This window comes from Arachis ipaensis, chromosome B3 (assembly GCF_059453495.1).
Source record: "Arachis ipaensis isolate K30076 ecotype BB chromosome B3, ASM5945349v1, whole genome shotgun sequence".
NCBI classification, from domain to species: Eukaryota; Viridiplantae; Streptophyta; class Magnoliopsida; order Fabales; family Fabaceae; genus Arachis; species Arachis ipaensis.
The window spans coordinates 2,034,734-2,057,626 of NC_142438.1; the positions used below are offsets into that span (position 1 = coordinate 2,034,734).

The following is a 22,893-nucleotide window of genomic DNA, read 5'->3' on the forward strand; positions in this document are numbered from 1 at the left end:
TAGGTTCAAAGTTATCCTTCTTTCTCGTTACTTGTGATTGTGAGAGAGATTCCACCACTATATCAGTACATAGAACTTAAAAGTGACAATAACTTTGAAGCTGAATTTTCCCTCTATTTTTTCTTTTTTTTCACAAACATAGCCACGCGTGAGAAAATACCTGTTTTGATTTTATCTGTGTGAACACAAATGCAGCTTTGATTCTCAAAGGCCTCATATAAAATTATATAATTCCTGCATGCGTGACATAAAATTATTTCATCAATACATAAATTAATTGCTACACTTTCATATATATAAAATCTTAGAGTAGGGACTGCGGTGGGTTCTTCTTTTGAGATACGGTATCTGTATCGGTATGCCAAAGGGAGCCTCTGAAAGAGACTCTGTTTAACAAAGAATTAAGAAATACAATCATGTAGCACAAAGTAAGGAGGACCTTGTTACTTGTTAGGCTCTTCTTTTAATGTGCTTCAGGTTTAGCTCCCATAATTAACTTGCCCATTCTAAGTGTTCATATATTTTGAAAAGAATAGTGTTATTTCAATATAATTGCTATCAAGTAAGATAAATAAAACTTGTCAAGTATTCAAAAAATACCGATGTTCTAATTATTTTAGCAGTTGATCTCAATCATAAAAAAATTTATATATAATTAAGATCAACAGATAAAAATACTAGAACACCGATATTCTTGAAATACTTAAAACTCTTAAGATAAGTTATCTGTTTTAATTGTACTATCAAGGAACATTTTTCAGTTGACAACTAGTATTAGGGTTTGTACATGTGTGTGACATACAATCATTAAGGTTTATTATACACATATGCTCACATTTATTATGCTACTTTTGAGTATCAACACTTTTTTTTTTCGAATTTTATCATTAGAACAATTCATAACTACTACTCAAGTTTCAGGACCAATAATGTTTTGATGATTAAAGACACAGAAATTGACAACAGCTAAAACCCAGTTTCAAGCTTAGAAATGTAAACATTATATAAAAGGGGAAACAAGCATAGTGAGTTTTTTACTTTTTTAAGGTAAAAACAACTAAGGATCAATTCAATTTTCCACTTTTGTATAGTGAATTCTTTACTACTACAACATCTTGAGAAAGACATGCCTCTTTAAAAATTTGCAAGAAATGAAAAATCAAACTAACTCAAAATTGCAAATTGCATTTTCTATAGCATCATAACCTTGTAATAAGTTATCAATTTCTGGTTTTCTTCTTGCCTCTCTTCTTTGCATTACTACTTGTTTCAGGCCCTTCAGCCTCTTCAGCTTTCTGCTCAGCTTCTAATAGAGCCAGCTGCAGTGTACAACGAAGAGAATTGAGTACCCAAAAGCGAAATGGTTTTTAGGTGTAAGAATATAATTCCTAGTCCTAAGTTTTAGTGTGCAACAAAATATTACCTCATCAAGAATTGGTTTTAGCTCTCTGTATCGAGCTTCAGCAAGATCAAAACCGTCCTTGCGAAGTTCCTATGACAGTAGAATTTCGTCACAAAGACATGAAGCACTAGTTAGTAACTCCATGAAATATATGAAAAAAAGAATGCAGGTAGGGGAAGGAACTTATAAACAAAATAATTTTATTCCCTCCACTATTTGATAATGGCATTGGCAAAACACCCGTTTGATTTGGAATGTGCTTGATGCGCAGAAATTGCGAAAATGCTCTTCACTTTTCATTATTATTATAAATAAATATATTTTTTATATAACACAACAACAATTTACTTTGAACATTATTAATTATTAAATCACTAAATACATATTTACTTTATTTTAATATAATATAATATATTAGCTACATTAACAATTAAAATTGCCCGAAAAAAATATTAAAAATTAATCGGGCTTAATTCTACTGTTCTCAGCTTGAATAGGTTATTTATTATTTTGATGTCTAAAGCTGGTTACTAAACCCTAAGTAATCAAATAGTTTTTTTAATCCACATCCACACAAACGGATTTCATGGTACTCACTACCAAGAATAGGGAATAAGGGGAATGAACCCAACAATTTACGGGAACCTCTTCGAAAAATATTAAGTTCCAGAATCCAGAATATTGCTCATTTTGAAAGAAACTCCCAATACTTCTACTCTATCCTATCAAATAGGCAGCTGAAATTTATCGCAGTTGAAAACAGAAAAAAAAAGGCAGCAACATATAACTGAGCACCATATATCATTTGCGACTACATTTGGGCAACATTTATTAAAATAATATACAATCAGGTCAACCAATCTACATACATCCAAAATAAGAAATCACAAAGAACAACAACAACAACAAAGTCTTATCCCACTAGATGTGATCGGCATAATAAGAAATAACAAACAATTCCAATGAGACATTAATTGCATTAATATCAAACCAACACTTTGCACTAGGCTGATATAAGAAAACATTCGAGATCAACACCAAATATACTTTGAAATGAAACATAAACAGAAATAGGGAAACCAGTAAAACTACTATAAATCAAATTATTTTTCAAGGAAAATTATCAAAATACTATAGTAAAGGAAAAAGAGAGAAGGGAGAACCTACCTTCCCAGTGTGCTGAGTATGTTCATGCGCTGCCATTTGCCAATACATATTTGTACGTCTGTAGAAGTCCCTCAACGATTCTCCTGGCTTTACATGCAACAAGAAACAATTAAAAATGCAGCATAAAAGTAGTAAAATTTGAAAGAAAAATTATTTATCTTCCTAACAATCTTTCTAACTTGTAAATGAAGGAAGAACTGAGTATCTTTTTAGGGTTTCAAAACGTTAAGAGTGTTATGAAATATTTAAATGTGGATGTCCTTATTGTTATCTGATTTTGGTTAGGAATTGATCAAATAGAATTAATTATAAATCAGTTATGAATATTTTATTTGATTTGGTTCATATATCTCATCTTTCACCTATAAATAGCCTTTTGGGTGCTCCACGTAACATATAATAAGAATAACATAAAAGAGTTATCTCATTCTGTGTATTTCTTCTCTTCTATTATGCTTGTTATATTTTTACAACAAAAAGTATCATTTACTTCATTTAGTAATTAAGAGAAATTTAGGAATACCACTTGGTAGCTCGAAAACAGTTGGTGTGAATAATATGAATTGTTCTGTATTCAATCAAAGAATGGCTTGCTTAAAATAAATGGAAGAAAATTTCTTATATAACAACATGCAAGTCACAATGGCTTCTAACTTAATTATGTGTGTTGTTAGTACCAAACACTTTTGTACCGTTTAGAATTTTCCTTTTAGGATTACTATATTATTACTCAATGTGAAATTCATATATTCGTTATCAACTGTTTAATCAATAAAAACCAATTAATTACCAATGGTGTTCTCTGTGAATCTGACAAGCCAAGGCTAGCTCTGATCTGCTCTATCCGTGACCTCCTCTCTTTCCTACGCAGATTCTTTCCGACTCCCTTGATTAAAGCAACAGCATCTCCCATCTGAACTGATGCATTCTGATTCTACTGACCAAAAAGTGAAGCCAAGTCAATAATACAGGAGGTTACAGTATAAACTATAAAGAGAAAAATACATAAAGAACAGAAAGATTTCAACAATAACAAAGTAAGTTTGAATAATGAAACTACAGTAAGAAGCAAAACTCCAAAAAGAGGATATGTTGTTGATCTTTTCTCAGTTTCTATTGTTTATACTGTTTTCTCCACCTTTTCTCTCTGCAGGGTTAAATTGTTTTTAGAAATTAATCGCCTTCCCTTCTGCAATTTATTATACATTCAAAATTTTTTTTATAATGAACCTGTATAAATACTACAGAGGAAAGTAATTCAATCTCCATTTTTATTCTTGATTGAATTACACAGTTTGAACGTGCACCTCTTCCTCCTCTTCTTCGTCATCTTCATTCTCATCGCTTCCGCTATCCCCATCAGATTCATCTTCACCATCCTCTTCCTCATCGTCTTCATCATCATCCTCCTCCGAGACTTCCACCCATTCAGATTCTGATGCCTGGGTTGTTAAAAAGCTAAGTCAGGCCACAGAAAATAAAGCAAAAAAAAAAAAAAAGCACATTCAAATAGAAAATTAGTCAATTACTATCATAAGACATTCTATATTAAATAAACTGCATTCATGAAAATCAAGAGTGATAGCATCATCAGGTTATATTTTAAGACAGAATTTTTTCAAATTTAATAAAAACTTATAAGCCACCCCAATTCACATTACATAGTAGACAAAGTTAAATAACAGTAAACAGTGCTAACAAGTCATAGTTTTGGGTATAGTTTGCACAGATACATATGCTCTTTATTTGCAGTGATGCATGGATGCATGTAATGGTAGGGAAAAAAGGGTTAAGAAAATGTAACAAACCGGTATTATGCACTTCCATTCATCAAGTTTGCTGAGGTTTAAACAGTACAAGTCATCAAGAGTAATTTCTTGATCTTTAATCTCCATCATGCCACCATATATATATAATGTATCTTTTCCAACTGCCATGCAGGAGTTAATACGTCCACAAGGCTTCACTACCTGCAGATTTCGGAGAAAAATCATTGACCAGTAACTGGGAAAAACTTAAGAAGTGCCACAATATACTAGTCCAAAATGACAACCTCAGGCAAGGAAGAACTCTGAACATCAGTCTTAGCACGGGATTCCTTAGACTTTCCTTCAGATTTGGCTAGTGGTTCACTATCAGCAATAGTCACGGTTGAAGCAATATTTTGAGATATATCATCAATCTCGCCTTCTTCATACTCTAAATCCTCAGTTTCTTCTGTCTTATTATCAACGTCACCAATACACTTTTGTTCATTCTTTTTTAACTGCAAAACCATCTTGTTAATAAACAATATAATATTACATAGAAAAAAGAGATCTAAAAACAAGAGTTTTTGAAATGTACGTGGAATAATTTACATGGGATCTACCTTATCTTTTGTTGACTTCTCCTTTCTCAACTCTATAGGATACCTGTTGCCAAAACAAGAGCAATAATAAGCTAATCAAGAGACATGAAAACCTAGTCTATCCTATCTAACAACTAATTATAGCATATTTTATTTTTATCCCTAACATGTGCATGCAGAAAATGCCAATTAGTGTAAATGCAAAATGATGAAAACTTAAAAATAATGGAAGAATTGAGTTTAAACGAGCAACTAGCAACTTCTGAAAATGATGTATTAAGCGCAGACACAATATAGGACTCACCAGCGATTGGTATCTAACTGGAAGCCATAAAGCTCATTCATGAACAAGCTCATCATCACATCACCTGCATAATTTTAGTGCAATTAGAAACCTGACCATACAGCAAGCATAAACAAAGAAACACTCCCCTTCCAAAAGAACCTAGGTGAACTGTCAGATACTCAGATGCCATTACTTGTTTACAAAGGTCACAAAAATGTTAAATGGGCCACATAGAGGACTATATAATCTCATCTGATGGCTCCTATTAACTTATAGTAAGACTATATGCAATCACAAAAGGCTAAAATTAATAATCATTAAAAAAAAGGAGCTCACCTTCTACTTCCATATCCACAACACCACCAAACAGAAGAGCCCTCCTCTTATGAACACACATGGAAAACCCAGCACGAGGCCCAGGAGGCATTCCACTTTTCTTAACCTATCATGAAAGCAAATGATGAAAAAATCAGTTACCTGAAGAGATAAATTTACATTATTTTTCTGGGTCCCTTTTGTGTGTATGAGGGAGAAGATAGAGAAGAAAAATATAAGAGAAAACACTATTAATTGAATACTGAGAATAAGTTTATGCTTCCGTTGAACAATGGCTATGATCATTTAAGTTTATTACAAATTTACAATGTGGGCACAACTATAAGCTACAAGAAAGCTCAAAATTTTCTAAGATGAAAACAGGACCAACCAATCCTTGTTTTATTAAGTGGAGTGAGCTATAAAAATTATGAATTATACAGAACTAGTCTCCTATCATAATTTCATTATCCATGTTTAAAGTTGAATGATTAAACTCTAAATCTTTCTTAATAATTCACTTTGCCTTCCATTTTTTGTCTCTCTCTACTTCTGGTGATTACAATATTGTCCATGTACTCTTCTCGCTTACTGATGCTTCTATATAATGGTCGTTTCCACACATGACCCAATGAGCAACTAACTAAAGTGAGATCCTATTATCCTTTTCACATATCTTCTAACCAACCTCCACTGGTGCATTAATTCCTAATTTTATCATGTGATGTCTAGCATATCAAGTCATCAGTTGCAATATTCTCACCTCCACAACATTAAGCTTATTTTATAGTTGCCTTTTGACTACTCAACATCAGTCACACACAACATCTTGTCATCTTCACAGTTATACAGTTGTACAGTAAAATTATCCCTTAAGAGCATCTGCCTCTACTTCTCCAACATTGTATGATGAATCAAAGATACTTAAACCATATTGCTCTTGATATGGATTGATATCTCATTTTCAAAACATATGGAAGATAGAGAGGGGAAAAGGATAAAAATTAGAACTACAAAAATTCATTTAATATTAAACTTCAAACTACTCACTACCTTGTTCCATTCCCAAGTCTTAGGATCAAGGGACCACATGTCTGAATGAACTATTCCTTTTTCAGATCCATTCTTATCAGAAGAAACTTCTTTCGAATAGCCACCATACAGAAATATCTGTAATATGGAAAGAACAATGTAAATAAGATAGTTTCTGAACTTAAAATTACTTCATAGACCCACCTTAGTGATTCACAATGACAATACAGCACATAGAGGAAAAATTGGCTATATAAGCATGCCTCCATGAAATTTAAAACATAAACTGGATCCATATAAGAAGGTCCAATAATTAACTCACATCATCTTGGTAAACAAATAATTGAAAGCCACTACGACCAGAAGGCCACATTGCTCCAGGCTTAGGCTTTATTTCTTGCCACTACAGGACAAATGATAACTCCATCAGTCCCAATTAATGAGTAAAAAATCAGCATTATTGTACCATGCAACTTGGCATATCAGCAGTAACATTAGACCAGCAGATAGCACATTAATATATTAATTGAACAAATATAGCCCAAGAAATATATTTACCTTAAATTGATCAAGGTCAAATACAAATAGATCGTTGTAATACCTGCATGATTATACAAAACCTGTTAACACTCATATGGCACAGAAATGTTATTGAAGTGAAGCATTTCCAGTTAGTTTGTGTTTAACCCAGAAATAATATCTTAGAGCTCACTTTCAAAACAACTCTCATCTATTAGCTATCGCAAGCTCTTCATTGCAAGCAGTTTTATTATCGTAAAAAAAGGGGAGGGGAGGTGGGGATATCAAAGGCATATAAGTTACAGAACTATGGACTTGATACATGTTGAAAAATATGGAGCATCAACAACCTCACTTCTCTAAGTGTATCATAGAAGCCACCAAAAAGAATAATCTTGTGCTTGTATAATATCTGCAAAAGAACCAAATAACAAAGCACAAGGATTAAATGCACATTAAGATTCATAATACGATATCACAAAGCATGATTACTATAAATTTAGATTTATGAAGCATAGTCCCAAACATAACAATAGCAAGAAAGTGGCATAAAATCTCAAATACAGCAGAAATGGAAAGAGAGACAAGCAGAATATTTCAATTTGCCGGCTTAAGACTTTCAGAAAATGCAATGAGCAAAGCAAGCTAAGAGCTGGGAATATCATGTCCAAATGAACCAAATCAAGCTGTAAACCAAATAGACCATTTAACTTCCATATTTCCAGCAGAACTTAAAAATAAAGCTTTGTTTTCAGAAATTTTGATTCGTTTGGTGTTGGTATGAGTATGATTCCAGCTTCACATTTGTGTTGCAACTAAAAGCAAAAAAGAAAAATAAAAATAAACTAAGAGGGGACCTATGATTTGACAGGTGACACGTCCAAGACACAATCAATGGTAAGTAGTAACTCAACTGAGGAACTTTGCTATGCAGTAGTATTCTGGTTAAACAGAACCTGATTAAACGGATTTGGATTCTCTAAATTTTGAAACTTACTTTAGAGGGTAAAGTATGATCTATCACCATTTATTTTATAGGTGGGACCAAGAGAAAACATGAGAGAGAAAACATTCAATGGTGAGAGATTTAACTTTATCCTCTAAAGTAAAAATCTAAAATTTAGAGGATCCAAATTCTGATTAAACATTTTAATAATCTAGCATTCTTATTAGTAATGTCTTAAGTACATCATACCATTCGGTGTCCTGACCGTGGACTCGGGCATCCCTTTAAATTAAGCTGCTCCCACTGATTTGTTTTCAGGTCGAACATCCAAAAATCCTACATAGATCAGAAATTCAGAATCCAAAATAAACATCTCTATATAGCCAAACAGCCAATATAGCAAGCCACATTTCATTTGCATGACAATGGTAATAATATAACACATCAATTAACCTTGTAGTGATGGAACCGCTCTTGATTCGGAGACGTAAATTCACCACCTGAGAAAAACAAACTTGATTTACGCTAGTACAGCATGACCTAATCTATGTAGATAAGCTCACATAGTATATCAACACTTAGTTTCTATAGTTGCATACGAAACTATGAGCAAACACACGGAGACAAAGGACTAGTGAATCACCAAAAATATAAATATAGTTCTTCCAAGCAACTGCCTGGTGAGCACTGCGTGGAGGCGGGCTATTCGGACTCGAAACCAATTTCCACTCCAGCTTCTCCACATCATACCGGTAAAGATCACCATACACAAAAGTCTGCACCAAAAGTTTTCAAAATCACAATAAAGTCACAACTCAAAAACACTTCAATTTCCACGTACACAGAATAATCAATAATCAGAAGCATAAACCTTGTTGCCATTGTAGAATTCACCACCGTAGAGAACCAACTCTGTCTCTTTCAAGGGATTTACTGTGAGCTGGAAGCAAATCACAACAATAATATAATCACGAAACTAAAACGTATTTGACAGTTACACAATAACTGAAAACGGTTACAATGGTTTCCGAAACGGCATTACCGTACAGTTGGAGCGAGGTGACGGTGCGGGGACGTTGTCTTCAACGTGGACTTCCTTCTTCTTTGCCTCTTCCTTTTGAATACTTAGCTGCGAACAAAACACGAAAATTTAAAAATAAATTAAATTAAAAAAAATTTGGAACTCGGAATCGAAAGTAGAGAGTAGAGTGAGTTGGTTACTAAAATGGCGTCGATGTCGTCTTCGGGAGAGAGCTTCTTGGAGTCTCTGCGAGCTCGCTTCTCTTCGGCTTTGGCGGTTTTTCGCTCTGTTTTTTCTTTGCCTTTGCCAGGCTTCTTCGTCTTCTTCCCCATTTTTATTTATTTATTTTACTTTCTTCACGGTGGTGAAGCAGCAGAACCAGCTAGCGGCGGTGGCGGCAGTGGCAGGGACGACTATAAAATACAAATGAGCACGGAAGAAAATGGACTTGCTTTTTGAGTTTCAACCTTACGTCGTCGTTTCGCATGAATTTTTTTTTTATCAGAACTATAAAAAAAAAAAAAAGACAAATATGTTTCTAATTTTTTAATTTAAATATATGATTAATTAAAAATATAAAATATCTTTAATCTTTTAAATATGAGATATTTAAATTTATTTGTCTAAAATATATTAGGACAAATTAATTTTCAAAAGAATTTAGATATCTCATATTTTAAAAAATAATAAATATTTTTATATTTTAATTAGTCAAAAATTTATTTATCTTTTAGATAAAAAAATTGAGAATTTATTTATCGTTTATTTAAACTATATAAATCATTATGATGAATAAACTTATAAAAGATTAGATGTAAGTGAATTTGGATATTTGAGACTTTGAATTAAAATTATCATTCTATGATACTAATTTATCACAATCAAATGTTATGTGATATGTTAAAAATAAGATATAAAAATATTGGTTTAACATAACTAAATTTTTAAAATAAATTTAATTTTAATATATTTATAATATAAAATATTTTATATAATTGTCTAATTATATATATTTTTTAAATAGTAATTATTTTTATAATTATATATATCAATTTTTTAAATATATAATTGATAAATGAGCTCATTTATTATTTTTTTTTAAGAATCATCTTATTCATTAACCCTTAATTATTATAATCTTTAAACCTGTACATGATACTTGTCAATTTTGGAAAGTAAAATTTAATATATTTTCTCAAATTTTATAGGTAATTCAATTCAATGTATTCTCTTAATTTTTAAAAAATTAATTATGTAATTTAATTTAATTCTCTAATTTGAATTGACCAAAATGTTCTTAAAATATTAAAAAAATCATTTTATTTCAACATTTTTTCATTATAAAAAGGATTAATATTCATTTAAAAGTTTTACCTACGCATTTATTTGTGTATTATAATTTATATCACATGTTGTATCTAAATTCAAAGTAATTGATTTTCATACTAAAATTAATAATGCATTCTGTTTTTAGCAACGAAAGTTTAGAAGCGTTGGAAAAAGATGGTGGAAGAGTCCATAGCGGTCCAAGTCCAGTCTCAAAGAAAACGTAGCGATGAATAAAGCGATCGATTTTGCTTCAGTTTTCTTACTCTTCACACTCTTTTCTCATCAATTTATTCTTCGTGTTTCTTCATCCAATTCACCCATACTTCCGAACCAGGTAAGTAACCAACCTTCTCTGATTGTTGCTTCTATGTTTTCCGCTCAGCTCAAAAAGCTTCAGCTTTTCAAAGAAGAATCAATTTAGGGTTCACTTTCAACTTTCCTGATACAATATTTGATTGAGTTAGCTTTAATCTATATGAAAATCACAGTGACCTTCATTTTCAGTTTTTGTTATACTGCCAAGAGGTGCAAAATTGACGCTTGAATTTGTTCTTATTTCAGGGATATGCAGATGAAAGGTACTAAAATGGAGCCACACTTAAATTTTTCATTTTTAATATTCAGCCTAATTTAAATGTGGAATATGAATCGTGACCAATTACCATGCTTTTTTATTGATGTAGAATTCTCAAACCGGAACAAGAGCATGTGCATGAAGTGCATTGCTCTAGAGAAAGGAGCAGGGCAGCTAGGAAAGTGATAGAGGAGGTGTGGGAATTTATTTTTTTTTTCAATTCTTGTGAGTTTATTATACTGGTTGTAGTTTTTGGCATATCTTTGTTAATTTTGTTTGCTTTGTTATGTGTGGTTTTTGTTAGTATTTGACACCATTTTTGGAGCAAGAAAACTATCAGCTTTCAAGCAAGTGCAGACTTCACCCTGAAAATGACATGTTTAGGGATCAAGAAGAGCATAAAATTTGCCTAGGCTTTCATGACTGGAAGTGCGGATATTGTAAGAAAAGCTTCCGAGATGAGAAGTTTCTTGATCAGCATTTTGATAACAGACACTCCAATCATCTCAATTTAGTATGTAGATTCTTTTTATTATTATTATTGTTTTTTTTTTTAACCTTTTTTTTCATTCTATTAGGGGGTGTGTGTGTGTGTATAAATAAGTGTATTGCAACCCAATATAATTTTTACAATTATACTCTGCTTCCTATGACTTTAAACCCAATATAATTAGTCCACCCAGTTTCCATAATTCCATTATATTTGAGTGTGTGCACTCATTTAATATACTTCTAATATTGGACATGAAATTCATTATAGTCTTTCATGCATATTGTGCTACATATTTTCATTCAAAATTTCATCTGTAAATAACTTGGTTGCAACTATGTAATCCAATTTGGATTTAAATAATTTATAATTGGAAAAGTTTGTTTCTAATTCTTGGGGGATGGGGGTGTATGTACAGAGTGATGGTAAGTGCTTGGCTGATTTATGTGGGGCATTGCATTGCGATGCTGTGATGAACACAAAGTTCTCTAGAAGCAAGTGTAATCCAGCTGCTGCCACAAGGAATAAACACCTATGTGAGGTTGTTTCCATTCTCTCTTTCCTTCTAACTTCTTTTCCAAGGGTCTTCTGCTGTTCACTGCAGCATTTAGTGTCTGCCTAATTTGTATTCACTTTTTTCTTTCAGAGTCTTGCTGAGAGTTGTTTTCCTGTAAGTGATGGTCCATCTGCAAGTCGTCTTCATGGTATACTTATGTAAAAAATGTTAAGATTCACTCTTCTGTCATTTGTGCCACTAGAATGTTATTTTTAAATGATTGACATCTTTTATTGTTTTGTTTCATGTGGCAATTTCCTGATCGGCTGGCAGAAATATTTTTACACCAATTTTGTGAGGCCCATACCTGCTCAGGGAAACAGAAACCCTTCTCTAGAGGAGGCAAGGTAAGGACTCATTCTATTTCTGTGATAATCGCAATGTACGCACAGACACATAGAAAGCTACTCTATATCATGTCATGGTTATTTGCTCTACAGGTACAAAAAAGTATCTTTGTCGTGGTTTCTGGAGCATTGATCTTGGTGCTACTTCCTTTGTTCTATCTTTTCCTTTATCTGGTACAAAGGTATATTCTTTTTTTATATTTTTAAGTTTAATTTAGAACATGTGATTTTCTTTTCTATATTTTATAATGTCATTTGGCAAATTGCAGAGATATGAAGAGTAGTACTCAAGAACTTCGCCGCATCTCAAAAATGGGACGGAAATCAAAGCCATCATGATTGGTAAGATTTATCTCTTTTTTAACTAGTCAAATCTTGGTAGTTATTTAACATTATGGTTAAATTGCTATCAGTTAATGATATCGAACAGGTTGTGACTTCTAAAATTTGATGATCCTGCTGTCACATACATCTATTCTATATGACGATGTGGACTGTGTTTTCTTTAATGTGCAACTTTCTCTGCTGTTATACATTGTGCATTTTGAATCAAGCTAAACCTTATAATGCTTGTCAACCCTTCAATCATCCCCATTAGGCCCTAGTCTCTTCCTTCTCAATGTCATGCGCCATCTAATTGCTCTTACTTCACTTGATGAGAACTTCACTCTGTCATGTGGAATTCCCTTACTGCAGGTTTGACACTTAAACAGTTGCAATCATAATAATGATTGACAAGCTGGGAAGATATACAAGCAATGATGTGCTTTGCATGTTTGTGCTAAAGAATGAGTTGTGGAGAACAGTGATGGAATGGTGATAAGGAAATCAAACTTGGCTCGGTTTTAAACACAATTTGAGGCGAATTATTGGTTGCAGGATATCAAGCACGAATGGAAGGAAAAATATTTTTTGCGATCGTCATACACATGTTCATTAAGCCTTTGCCAAGCACAGATCAATATTTTGACAGAATTGATTACTGTTTGAAATTTGCTGTAACTTGTCATGATGCCTTGTACCTTAAGTTGATTATAATAAACTAATAATTTTGTTAAGGAGATATGTAACTTGTATAAACAAAATGTTGGTGTTTGAGACTTTGAGTAACCATCCACCACCCATCAAATGCAGAACAAATATTGTTGCCACTATAAAATATAGACACAAGTGATTGTTGAATAGTATGGGTTATGGTTATAAATAACTTGTGTGTTGCTTTAATAGATAATAATAATTCTTCATGCTCTCAAACAACTTCCAAGTGCTGAAGGCAATCCATGCAATTGTCAATAACCCCAAATGCAAGGGATATTAACTCATTTGATAAGAGGAAACCTTCTGGGTCACTTAGCCTTATATAAGCCAGCCTCCTTTCTGTATTTGTTTTATGCAGTAAAGAATTGTTGAGCTCATCTATCCCCATTGTTCTTCTCTCTTCATCCAAACAAACTACATGTCCACTCTCAACATAAGGTATATAGGCCTCAATCAGTGATGAAACGATAGAGCTCCCAAATGATTCTTCAAAGCACTTCATGTCTAAGCCTCTTGCAGTTCTTAGGGACAGCATCACGATATCCGTGGCCGTGTCCTTAGCATGAATCTGGCCATCACCGGAGCTATTCACTAATCCATTTTCCAAATTTTCCACAAACTTCATGTAATCGTTCACCTTCTTTGGTCTTGAAAACCTCAACCCACCAATATAACTAGCAGAGCCTAGGCCAAAGGCATAGAAAGGCTTGTTCTTCCAATAGGTGAAGTTGTGCTTGCACTCATATCCACTCTTACCATAGCTGCTGATTTCATAATGGTTATAATTGGCATCACAAAGCATCCTTGAAGCCATCTTATAGAAATCAGCAGATTGTGTCTCGGAAGGCAAAGGGAATTCTCCCGGTGTGTACCTGCAAAAACGCTCGGATTTCAGGTTCCAAATAATTACAAAGACGAAACATAACAAAAGCTACTTTCACATTCACAACAAATGTGACTACTACTTACAAGTTTCCAAATTTTGTCCCCTGCTCAATTTGCAAATCATATACAGAAACATGAGTTGGTTCTGCCTCAATTGTGAGCCTTAGACTTTCCTTCCACATATCACTGGTCTGATGAGGCAGTGAAGCTATAAGATCAATGCTCCAATTCTCAACCCCACATAATTTGACAATATCAATAGCCTCATGAACCTCTTGCACACCATGAGCCCTCCCACAAGACTTCAATAGCTTCTCCTGAAATGCTTGAACCCCCAAAGACACCCTGTTCACTCCCAACAGCATCACCTCCTTCATCGTCTTAGCATCGAAAGTCCCCGGATCCATTTCCATTGATATCTCTGCATCCTCACTCAACCCAAACTTCATTTTTAAGGCCTCCAGAACCAAAGAAACCAACCTTGGAGGCACAAGGGAGGGTGTTCCACCACCAAAGTAAACTGTTTCAAGGGGTGCCTTGGCATCAAGTTCCACTTGTGTTGCACTGATTTCTCTGCAGAGCCATTGTATGTAGTTTACGACTCGCGGGTCGTCGTCTATTTGGGCCGAGGCGGAACCAAGAGCAACAATGGGGAAGTCACAGTAGTGGCAACGTTTTCTGCAGAAGGGGAGGTGAATGTATGCTGATGAAGGGGTGATGCAGTGGTGTTGTTTGAGTGAGACATTTTGTCGAACAAGTGAAGTGCTGTTTGCGAAGGTGTTGATGATTACGTTGGGTGATAGTTTTGGAGACATGGGTTTTGGGACAAGTGCCCAGAAAATGGGAGTGAATGTTGATTTGAGCATGGTGGAAACGTAAGTTGTAGCTACTATAATTTACGAAGTACGAGGTACAATGATTTAGGCACAGGCATGCAGTATCCGAGTCGCACAAACATAAGACGTAAATCTTTGTTCTTTGGTGATGTGTAGTATATATAAGAACTTCTCATCGTTATCATATCGTTGTCTTAGCTGATTAAATTATTTTAATCTCACCTCGATTAATAGTAAAAATTAGCATACTGTAAAAATCACATAAATAAAACTCTCATAATGAAAAATACCTACTAATAGTGCATTTGATATCCATATGATGTAATATTAGGTTACAGGTTTTAGATGGGGCAACCCTTGACAGGGACAAACTTGCAATACTAATTTTTCAATACTAATTTTTCCCTTTAGAAATCGAACGTCTTATTTTTAAATGCATCTTTTAAATAATTATACAAATATTTACATAAAGAAAATATCAAATACACGATTTGCCACCTATAAAAAAATATAAAAATTGGTACATTTTGTCATCCTAGATCATTTTGGATGGTTAAAACGACATCCTCTAAAGAACCATGTTATTAAAAATTGAATCTTCTGGAATCAAAATGATAATTTGTTCTTAATTAAACATTTGATCTGATTTTTCAATTAGTTTTTCATATTTTAAATTTTTTTAATCATATTAAATAATTGTTGGTAGTCCATATAAAAACCAAATAGTACAATTTTATTTTTGAAAAAAAAGTCACAATTTAACATATTAAAAGCTTTAACAAAGCCAAACACGGCATCGGGAATTTGTTCAAATGTTCGATGTAATCAAAACTTGTGTAATAATTAACTAATTTAGTTTTCTAAAAGGAAAATAGGGGATTATAAGTAGATATTAATTCTTAGCAGGTACGAAACTAGTTGCAACATAGCTGTGGATTATTATAAATAAAGCAAGAACCTTAGAATTAAAGAAACCAAACAATCTATTAAATTTCCAAAAAATATAGTGAACTAAAAAAAAGTAGTTTCTTAATTTTCAAAATTTGCTATGAAAAAGTAGGGCAAGGGAGGTAGGGAACCTTTATGGACTAGTGAGGGCATTACAATAGGCATATAACACATTATCATTTAACACATGCTATGCTACAAAATTACATTAACAAATAGCTATTACTAGTGATTAAATTATACTAGATATTTAACCATGTAAGGCCCTTCAAGCTCATATCCCAGTTTCCTGTAATAATGGCGGGTGCCAACCCCTGAAATAACAGCTGTTTTTGTTGATCGGTGTTCTCTTAAAGCAATACGCTCTGCCTCCTCCATTAGAAGCGTACCATAACCCTGTTAACAATCATTTTTATTAGAGAACATAGAGCATAAATATATCTATACAAGCTAAAGAATTTTTTTTTTTAAAAAGAAAAAAGGGGGAAAGATGTTCATTCATTAAGATCATTTAAAAAAAGTCTTATTGATGGAACATATTAGCTTGAGAGCATTACCTGGTGTTGTAGCTTGTCAGCATCCCTCCCATGAACTGGTACAGCAGTTCCATAAACATGAAGTTCACGAACAATAGAACACTTGCCCATAAGCTCTGGGCAAGTAATGTTTCGGCCACATTTTCGCAGTCGTAGAAGACCAACAAGGATATCCTGTTTCAGAGAGTACAAAAAAGATCATTACTACATTTCAGCAGCAGGAGCAAATTACATGAAGAGATTATTACAGACACTCGAATGTGTGGTGTATGACGTAAGGATGCCAGCAATAAAATTAGAGGGAAAGAGGTTAAATTACCTGACGTGTATCTTCATATGAGAGAAATGTCTCCCAGCCCTCATTTGCCGTATAATCACGACGTACAAGCTCCACCTCCTCTGGCCTAATTTGGTGGTGAATATCCTAGAAAGAAATATTTAAATAAAATTTAGCAAACTAATTGTGTCTATAGAACTTTCAAAAGCTTAGTACTCTATTACATAAAATTCTCAAACAAGACTGATTCTATATAATAACCTGGATTCCAGCTTCTCTGGTCCGAACGTCGCGACATTTCAATCCCAGGTCTTCCATTCGAGCTAATGCTAGCTCTCTCAGATTTCCTTTCTCAACCCCAGATGTAACCAGAGGCATGGGAATATCCCGTTGAACTCTATAAACACGTGTCCAAGGTGGCACCATAGCAAGAATCCTAGCTATGATATCCACAAGTTGCTCAGGTGGATAATTTCTATACCTAAAATTGCATTCATTAAAATTTTCAGTCTCCAAGGAGAAGAATTTTTTCCCCCTCTAGTTTCCTAAGAAATAAAAATATACTAAGAAAGAAATTGAATGGTCTCTCTCAAAAAGCTTTCTGAATAAAATAATGCAACTGGAAAATACCTCCCAGTTTTCCAGAGCTCATAAAGTCCAGTTCCACGTATTACAAGTGTAGGATATATTTTAAGCCCATCTGCTCTAAATGAGGGGCTCTCAAAAAACTCCCGGAAACTTTCCATGTCCCTTTCAACACCAACATTAGGAAGATCAGGCATCATGTGAGCAACAACCTACAGCACGGCCAAGAAAGTTAAAGATAGCCAAAATGGTAGGAACGAGTCAATTTGATAGTATTCATAATCAGCATACTCTATATTTTCAAAGGAAACAATTAACATTCACAATCACCAAGTTGTAACATAGACAGTGGGATTTTGTTACTAACATAAATACATATCCAATGCTTATCCTGATCTAGACAAATAGATGAGGCATCATGTGTGATTACATCATAAATTGAAAATCTGAATGCAGGAAAATTTACCAATGAATTTCTATCCACAAATTTCAAACATAAGGGACAAATAAAAGATTAATTAGTCTGGACTGAACTGCCTTGTCACATAAGGTGATGATTAATATGAGAAACCAATAACAAACCTTGAAACCAGCATCTTTTGCCAAGCAAAAACAATCAGCCACAGCAGCTACTGTATGCCCTCTGTTAGTGTCTCGAGCAACATCCTCGTAGGTGCTTTGGACTCCAATTTCCAACCGTGTACAACCATAGGAAAGCATTTGCCGCAAGTGAGGCCCAAGACAATAATCTGGCCTTCTGGTGTATTAAAGAACTCAAATTCATGAGCTACACTAGTACACATACATCTAAAACAATTGCTATAAATATTTAAATGGCAACTTACGTCTCAATTGTCATGCCAATACACTTAGTTGCACTGTGCTCAGAGTATGCAACCGCTTCTTCTACATTGGCAGAAGTATGTCCAGACAAAGCATCATGAAGATTCCTTATGAAGTAATCACGGTAATCAGCAGGAAGCGACATGAAAGTACCACCCATTAAAATGAACTCAACCTGGAGTGGAAAATAACCACACATGTAAAGTACCATATTTCAGCCCTATGGATATTAAGGGGAAAAAATTCAAGTATAAACCTTGTCTACACTGTGACCCAAACGCTTAAGCTGATCTATCCTGCTTCTTGCTTGGACATATGGGTTATACCTAAATCCAGGGTAGCAAGCAGGTACATAAAGCACAAATTTAGAATGAGAAATATTCACTGGGAAAATGTTTATAATTATCTATCAACGCACAAGAAAGAACACAAATAAAATGGAAATAAATTAAGCCCTTTGATGAAATATTTAAAAGAAAACGAAAACAATCCGTGCACTGCATGACATCCATGTTAACCCTTTTGGTATAAAAAAAGAATTGATCAATATGTCATTAAAATTCTTCATCCCCAAACTTTGCCATTCAGCAATTTCAAACACTGTCTAACCTTGCCTCAAAAGTCTATCAACAAGCACAAACCATTATGGAAGTCAAAACTATCTTATGCCCTCATAATCCACGTATCCAAGATCGAAATTTTGTAATCCTTGAACTTCATTTCACTTACTTGATCACGAAGCACAAATCTATCAGCATAATCACCATTCATCAAGAGACTAAAACAAAACAGAATTCTCATTTAAAAGTCCATTCCGCAATGTTTGCCATCTCAAATCTACCGTTCCATTTAACATTCGATGCCTCATTAATATGTGCTATCATCGCCTCCAACTTTCAGCCCCACTTTACAATTGTTGAAAAGCTGATTATTGAATGATTCAAAGAACTAGCTAACTTTCTATATAAAATTTCCCTAAACATGACTACATATTCTATCAATCATCTCAAAGCTACAAATACAATCATCACCACTTGCAGCATTCATTCTATTCAACCTAACAGCATTCCTTTTCATTTTTTTCCTTAAAAAACACCTAATTAGAAACTAAACAACAGCTAAAAACCAAAGAGTGTCAGAAAACTTAACCGAAAACCCTACCTCGCTCGAATTGCACGCATACTAGTCGGTTCATAACCAGTGTAAGACTGAGTACTGTACTCAAAATCGGAGTCAGGTCCTCCGGGACAGTAAACGCATATGTTTCCGGTGGTCGCGATGTGCGGGCACCGATGCGGCTTCGACATAACCGCCACCACCGCGATTCCAGAGGCGGTTCGAACCGGTTTCGCCCTAAGCTTAGGGAGGAGCGCATCGCGCTCGGAGTCAGGGAGTGCAGCAATCATCTCCACGAGCTTCGGAGCGCGTGCGAGTCCGTACTTGCGACACGCGCTAGACTTGAGCGCGTTGAGGTCGACGTTCTGTCCCTTACGTGAGAGCTCAACCATGGAGCTCACGATCTCAGAGATTGCGCGCACGCGCGCTTCTTCTTCGCTCAGGCCGTGACCTGAGTATCCTCCTTTACCTGGCCGCGGTACCTTTCGTGGCTGCTCCGCCGCCGTTAACAACTCCGTGTCCGCAGCCCCCATTAGTGTACCGTGAAACCGCAACGCAGAGCAGCTTCTTTTTTCTTTTGTTTTCTCTAAAACCTTTCTGTTATGTTTATGTGTACTTAGCGTAATATTAATGAATATTAAAAAATCTAAAACTAAAATTAATAAGAATATAAAAAATTTAAGTAAAAATAATATCATATTTTTTAAGTCTTATTTTTTGAAAAAAAAAACTAAAATTTAATATTTATAATTTAAAAAATTTTGTAGAGGGAAATAATAGTTAAAAGAAGTGCTAGTTTATGTAATATATATAAAATTGAGAGGGGAATAAAAGTATAAATTCAAAAATGAAATAAATTCAATTATCATTTAATATAGTTTATTCCAGATACAATAATCAATTTACAATTTAATTCATTTTCTTCTAAGAAATCAAGGCCTCCCATCATTTGATAAGTTTGAGGAAGATTGATTGATTGTAATAATAACATGATTATTATTATTATTAGGGTAAAGTATATTTTTGTCCTGAAGTTTGATAAAAGTTTTAAAAATATTCCTAAATTTTGTTTTGTTTTAATTTTGTCTCAAAAGTTTTCGATTTGCATCAAATATATCTTTGATGGCTAATTTTTCAAAAAAATTTAAGACCAATTCAACAATAATTTTATAAAAACAACCCTCAACACAAACAAATTAAGCATAATTTTCATGCATTATTGTTAAATTGGTTTTAAATTTTTTGAAAATTTAGCCGTCGATAGTATATTTGATGCAAATCGAAAACTTTTGGGACAAAATTAAAATAAAATAAATTTTAGGGGTATTTTTAAAACTTTTACCAAACTTTATGGATAAAAGTATACTTTACCCTTATTATTTTGTTTTTCTAATGATGCCACGTGAACACATTTACTTAACAAAGTTTAAAAATCAATCAATTAAATTTTAGAAAATCAAAAATAAAAAAATAAAACCATGATTTTTTTTTGTATTTTTAAAACAAATTTATGAAAAAAAATACCCTTATTATTTATACCATAATCTCGAATGTTATCAATTTCGGTACGTAGATCAAATAATACAATGCAAGTAAAAATTTCTAAATTCATGGAGATATAGAACAATGTATAAGTTATCATACTTACATATCCACCATTTGAATCTCCAACAATTATTCCAATAATAACATCCGATTTGACGTATGGACGAATACGCAAGAATTATTATAGATTCAAAATTAAATTAAAGGTTTTAGATTAAAGTGCTATAATAATTTTTGTGCTATTTGATAGAGAAACAAAAAAATTATTGGACACAATTAACTTAAATCTAATTACACTCCAAAATATCAATAATACTCAAGCACCATCCTAATTGAAAAATTTATACAACTTCACATTTATATTTGAAGTCAAAGTAAATGATTTTAATGCTCTCAACAATACAATATTACAAAAACATTTGTACCAACAAAAAATACCGAAATTCAACTCTTATTACAACAGATAAAATAGGTAATATAACAAATTCTTCCTTGATTATAGGAACCAACTTCATCAATACTAATATCATCAGACCTAGATAACATGATAATCAAGAGATTAAAAAGAAAGAAAATAAACGAATCTAAGAGACATCTTCAAATTATATACAAAGATGCAGTGGCGGAACTTTTCTAAAACAATGAGAGCATGACTCTCCTAAATATTTTATAAAAACATTAGTATGTGTCACGGCCTGACCCAAACTGAATATGGGTCGGCCCGACCCGGGTACCACCCGACCCGAACGGTTAGGAGCAAGACACCCCTTCGCCGTCCCGGACACGCGTCCCTGACATGCGTCCTTGACAGCTTCGCTACAGCTGTGCAAGGGAGGTCTCGAAAAGGGTGGGCCTGTCCTTGCAGGGCCCATCTCTGACACGGTATAAATGGGGAAAGACCTACCCTTCCCCCAAGGTACGTCACATATCACCCTCCTACTTTTCGCCTGCCCACTCACTGACAAGAGCGTCGGAGTGTCTTTGCAGGTGACACCCCCCTCCACTTCGTGACAAGAGCTCGGCAACCCGGTTGATCCACTCCCAGCGCAGCTACTCGGAGCAAGGTGTCTCCCATCACCTCAATCTCTACCCGACCCGTTCGGTAACCGACCACCGTACATTGGCGCCGTCTGTGGGGACGCCTAGATGGATGCAACCGGTGCGGCAGAGCTCGAAGGTAGAGCTAACCCGGGGGGCTGCCTCTGCGGCTTCCTCCAGAGGACGAGCGAGATCCCCCCCGCGGCGAGCCGCGACGACCACGCGAGCTGCCGGAGGACGCCCTTTCGGGGGGACAGGCAGCGACAGCTCTCGAATAATGCAGGAGCTACGCCACAGGGTGCAGATCTGGAGCGTCAGCTAGCCGACCGGCAACACACCCAGCACACCTCTGACCCAAGCTACTCCCCTTCCTCGGAAAGTCAGAAAAATGCCACCCAAAGAAGCCACTCTCGGCGAGAGTCCGCCACCGTATATGAAATTGGAAGCAGTCAGGAAGAAAGTGAGCGCCCGAGGAGACGACGTGACCCCCTTATATACTCCCGCAACAGAAGAACACGGAATAACGATGAAGAACGGGAGAGGGACGAACACAGGTCCAAGAGAACGCGACAACCTGTAATAATGGGCGCAACCCCGTTCCACCACTCCGTCCTCGAGGTCCGGCTACCAAAGCATTTTGACAAGCCGACGGACATGAGGTACGATGGGACACAAAACCCCCTGGAACATCTAACGGCCTTTGAGGCCAGGATGAACCTAGAAGGGGTAGGAGAAGAGGTCCGTTGTCACGCCTTCCTGGTCACCCTAGCAGGGCCCACGATTCGATGGTTTAACGGCCTCCCGCAGGGATCCATCTACAAATTCTCGGACATCAGCCGTACCTTTTTGGCCCAATTCACGACCCGGATAGCAAAGGCAAAGCATCCAATCAACCTACTGGGGATAACCCAA

The 22,893-nt window shown here is 34.8% G+C and overlaps 4 protein-coding genes across 4 annotated transcripts; 1 reads left to right on the forward strand and 3 right to left on the reverse strand.

Annotated features, from left to right (window-relative positions):
• LOC107629346 (Galactose oxidase/kelch repeat superfamily protein) lies at positions 1-9,529 on the reverse strand. The gene is made up of 21 exons (XM_088507814.1): positions 9,239-9,529; positions 9,060-9,146; positions 8,889-8,957; positions 8,661-8,793; positions 8,471-8,517; positions 8,267-8,353; positions 7,422-7,483; positions 7,111-7,153; positions 6,875-6,955; positions 6,574-6,690; positions 5,542-5,647; positions 5,224-5,287; positions 4,941-4,983; positions 4,623-4,835; positions 4,378-4,539; positions 3,877-4,011; positions 3,360-3,503; positions 2,570-2,656; positions 1,424-1,492; positions 1,207-1,319; positions 1-234 (listed from the first exon to the last, which is right to left on the reverse strand). The coding sequence occupies exons 1-20, from the start codon at positions 9,368-9,370 to the stop codon at positions 1,221-1,223; spliced, it is 1,980 nt and encodes a 659-aa protein (XP_088363940.1). The 5' UTR covers positions 9,371-9,529; the 3' UTR covers positions 1-234; positions 1,207-1,220.
• Positions 9,530-10,499: 970 nt separating this feature from the next.
• LOC107629345 (uncharacterized) lies at positions 10,500-13,484 on the forward strand. The gene is made up of 10 exons (XM_016332119.3): positions 10,500-10,701; positions 10,929-10,945; positions 11,051-11,135; positions 11,246-11,455; positions 11,850-11,972; positions 12,078-12,135; positions 12,261-12,334; positions 12,428-12,516; positions 12,604-12,676; positions 13,031-13,484. The coding sequence occupies exons 1-9, from the start codon at positions 10,594-10,596 to the stop codon at positions 12,671-12,673; spliced, it is 834 nt and encodes a 277-aa protein (XP_016187605.1). The 5' UTR covers positions 10,500-10,593; the 3' UTR covers positions 12,674-12,676; positions 13,031-13,484.
• LOC107629344 (Radical SAM superfamily protein) lies at positions 13,384-15,394 on the reverse strand. Its single transcript, XM_016332118.3, has 2 exons — positions 14,342-15,394; positions 13,384-14,244 (listed from the first exon to the last, which is right to left on the reverse strand). Exons 1-2 carry the CDS (start codon positions 15,121-15,123, stop codon positions 13,584-13,586), a joined length of 1,443 nt encoding a protein of 480 aa, XP_016187604.1. The 5' UTR covers positions 15,124-15,394; the 3' UTR covers positions 13,384-13,583.
• A 664-nt stretch (positions 15,395-16,058) lies between these two features.
• On the reverse strand, positions 16,059-20,003 carry ELO3 (radical SAM domain-containing protein / GCN5-related N-acetyltransferase (GNAT) family protein). Its single transcript, XM_088507815.1, has 9 exons — positions 19,444-20,003; positions 18,539-18,608; positions 18,285-18,457; positions 18,022-18,196; positions 17,485-17,651; positions 17,116-17,335; positions 16,897-17,001; positions 16,599-16,751; positions 16,059-16,437 (listed from the first exon to the last, which is right to left on the reverse strand). The coding sequence occupies exons 1-9, from the start codon at positions 19,929-19,931 to the stop codon at positions 16,279-16,281; spliced, it is 1,710 nt and encodes a 569-aa protein (XP_088363941.1). The 5' UTR covers positions 19,932-20,003; the 3' UTR covers positions 16,059-16,278.
• Between the last annotated feature and the right edge of the window lie 2,890 nt (positions 20,004-22,893).

Excerpts from the sequence above, each read along its gene's own strand:
- LOC107629344 (XM_016332118.3), bottom strand. The coding sequence starts at position 15,123 with ATGCTCAAATCAACATTCACTCCCATTTTCTGGGCACTTGTCCCAAAA. Across the intron at positions 14,245-14,341 it reads GGGACAAAATTTGGAAACTT|GTACACACCGGGAGAATTCC; the intron begins GTAAGTAGTAGT and ends GCGTTTTTGCAG.
- LOC107629345 (XM_016332119.3), top strand. The coding sequence starts at position 10,594 with ATGAATAAAGCGATCGATTTTGCTTCAGTTTTCTTACTCTTCACACTC. Across the intron at positions 12,335-12,427 it reads CCTTCTCTAGAGGAGGCAAG|GTACAAAAAAGTATCTTTGT; the intron begins GTAAGGACTCAT and ends TTTGCTCTACAG. Across the intron at positions 12,517-12,603 it reads TTCCTTTATCTGGTACAAAG|AGATATGAAGAGTAGTACTC; the intron begins GTATATTCTTTT and ends GGCAAATTGCAG.
- LOC107629346 (XM_088507814.1), bottom strand. The coding sequence starts at position 9,370 with ATGGGGAAGAAGACGAAGAAGCCTGGCAAAGGCAAAGAAAAAACAGAG. Across the intron at positions 7,154-7,421 it reads GATACACTTAGAGAAGTGAG|GTATTACAACGATCTATTTG; the intron begins GTTGTTGATGCT and ends ATAATCATGCAG. Across the intron at positions 4,012-4,377 it reads AATGGAAGTGCATAATACCG|GCATCAGAATCTGAATGGGT; the intron begins GTTTGTTACATT and ends TTAACAACCCAG.
- ELO3 (XM_088507815.1), bottom strand. The coding sequence starts at position 19,931 with ATGGGGGCTGCGGACACGGAGTTGTTAACGGCGGCGGAGCAGCCACGA. Across the intron at positions 17,336-17,484 it reads GAGCTCTGGAAAACTGGGAG|GTATAGAAATTATCCACCTG; the intron begins GTATTTTCCAGT and ends ATGCAATTTTAG. Across the intron at positions 16,752-16,896 it reads CATATGAAGATACACGTCAG|GATATCCTTGTTGGTCTTCT; the intron begins GTAATTTAACCT and ends TCTCTGAAACAG.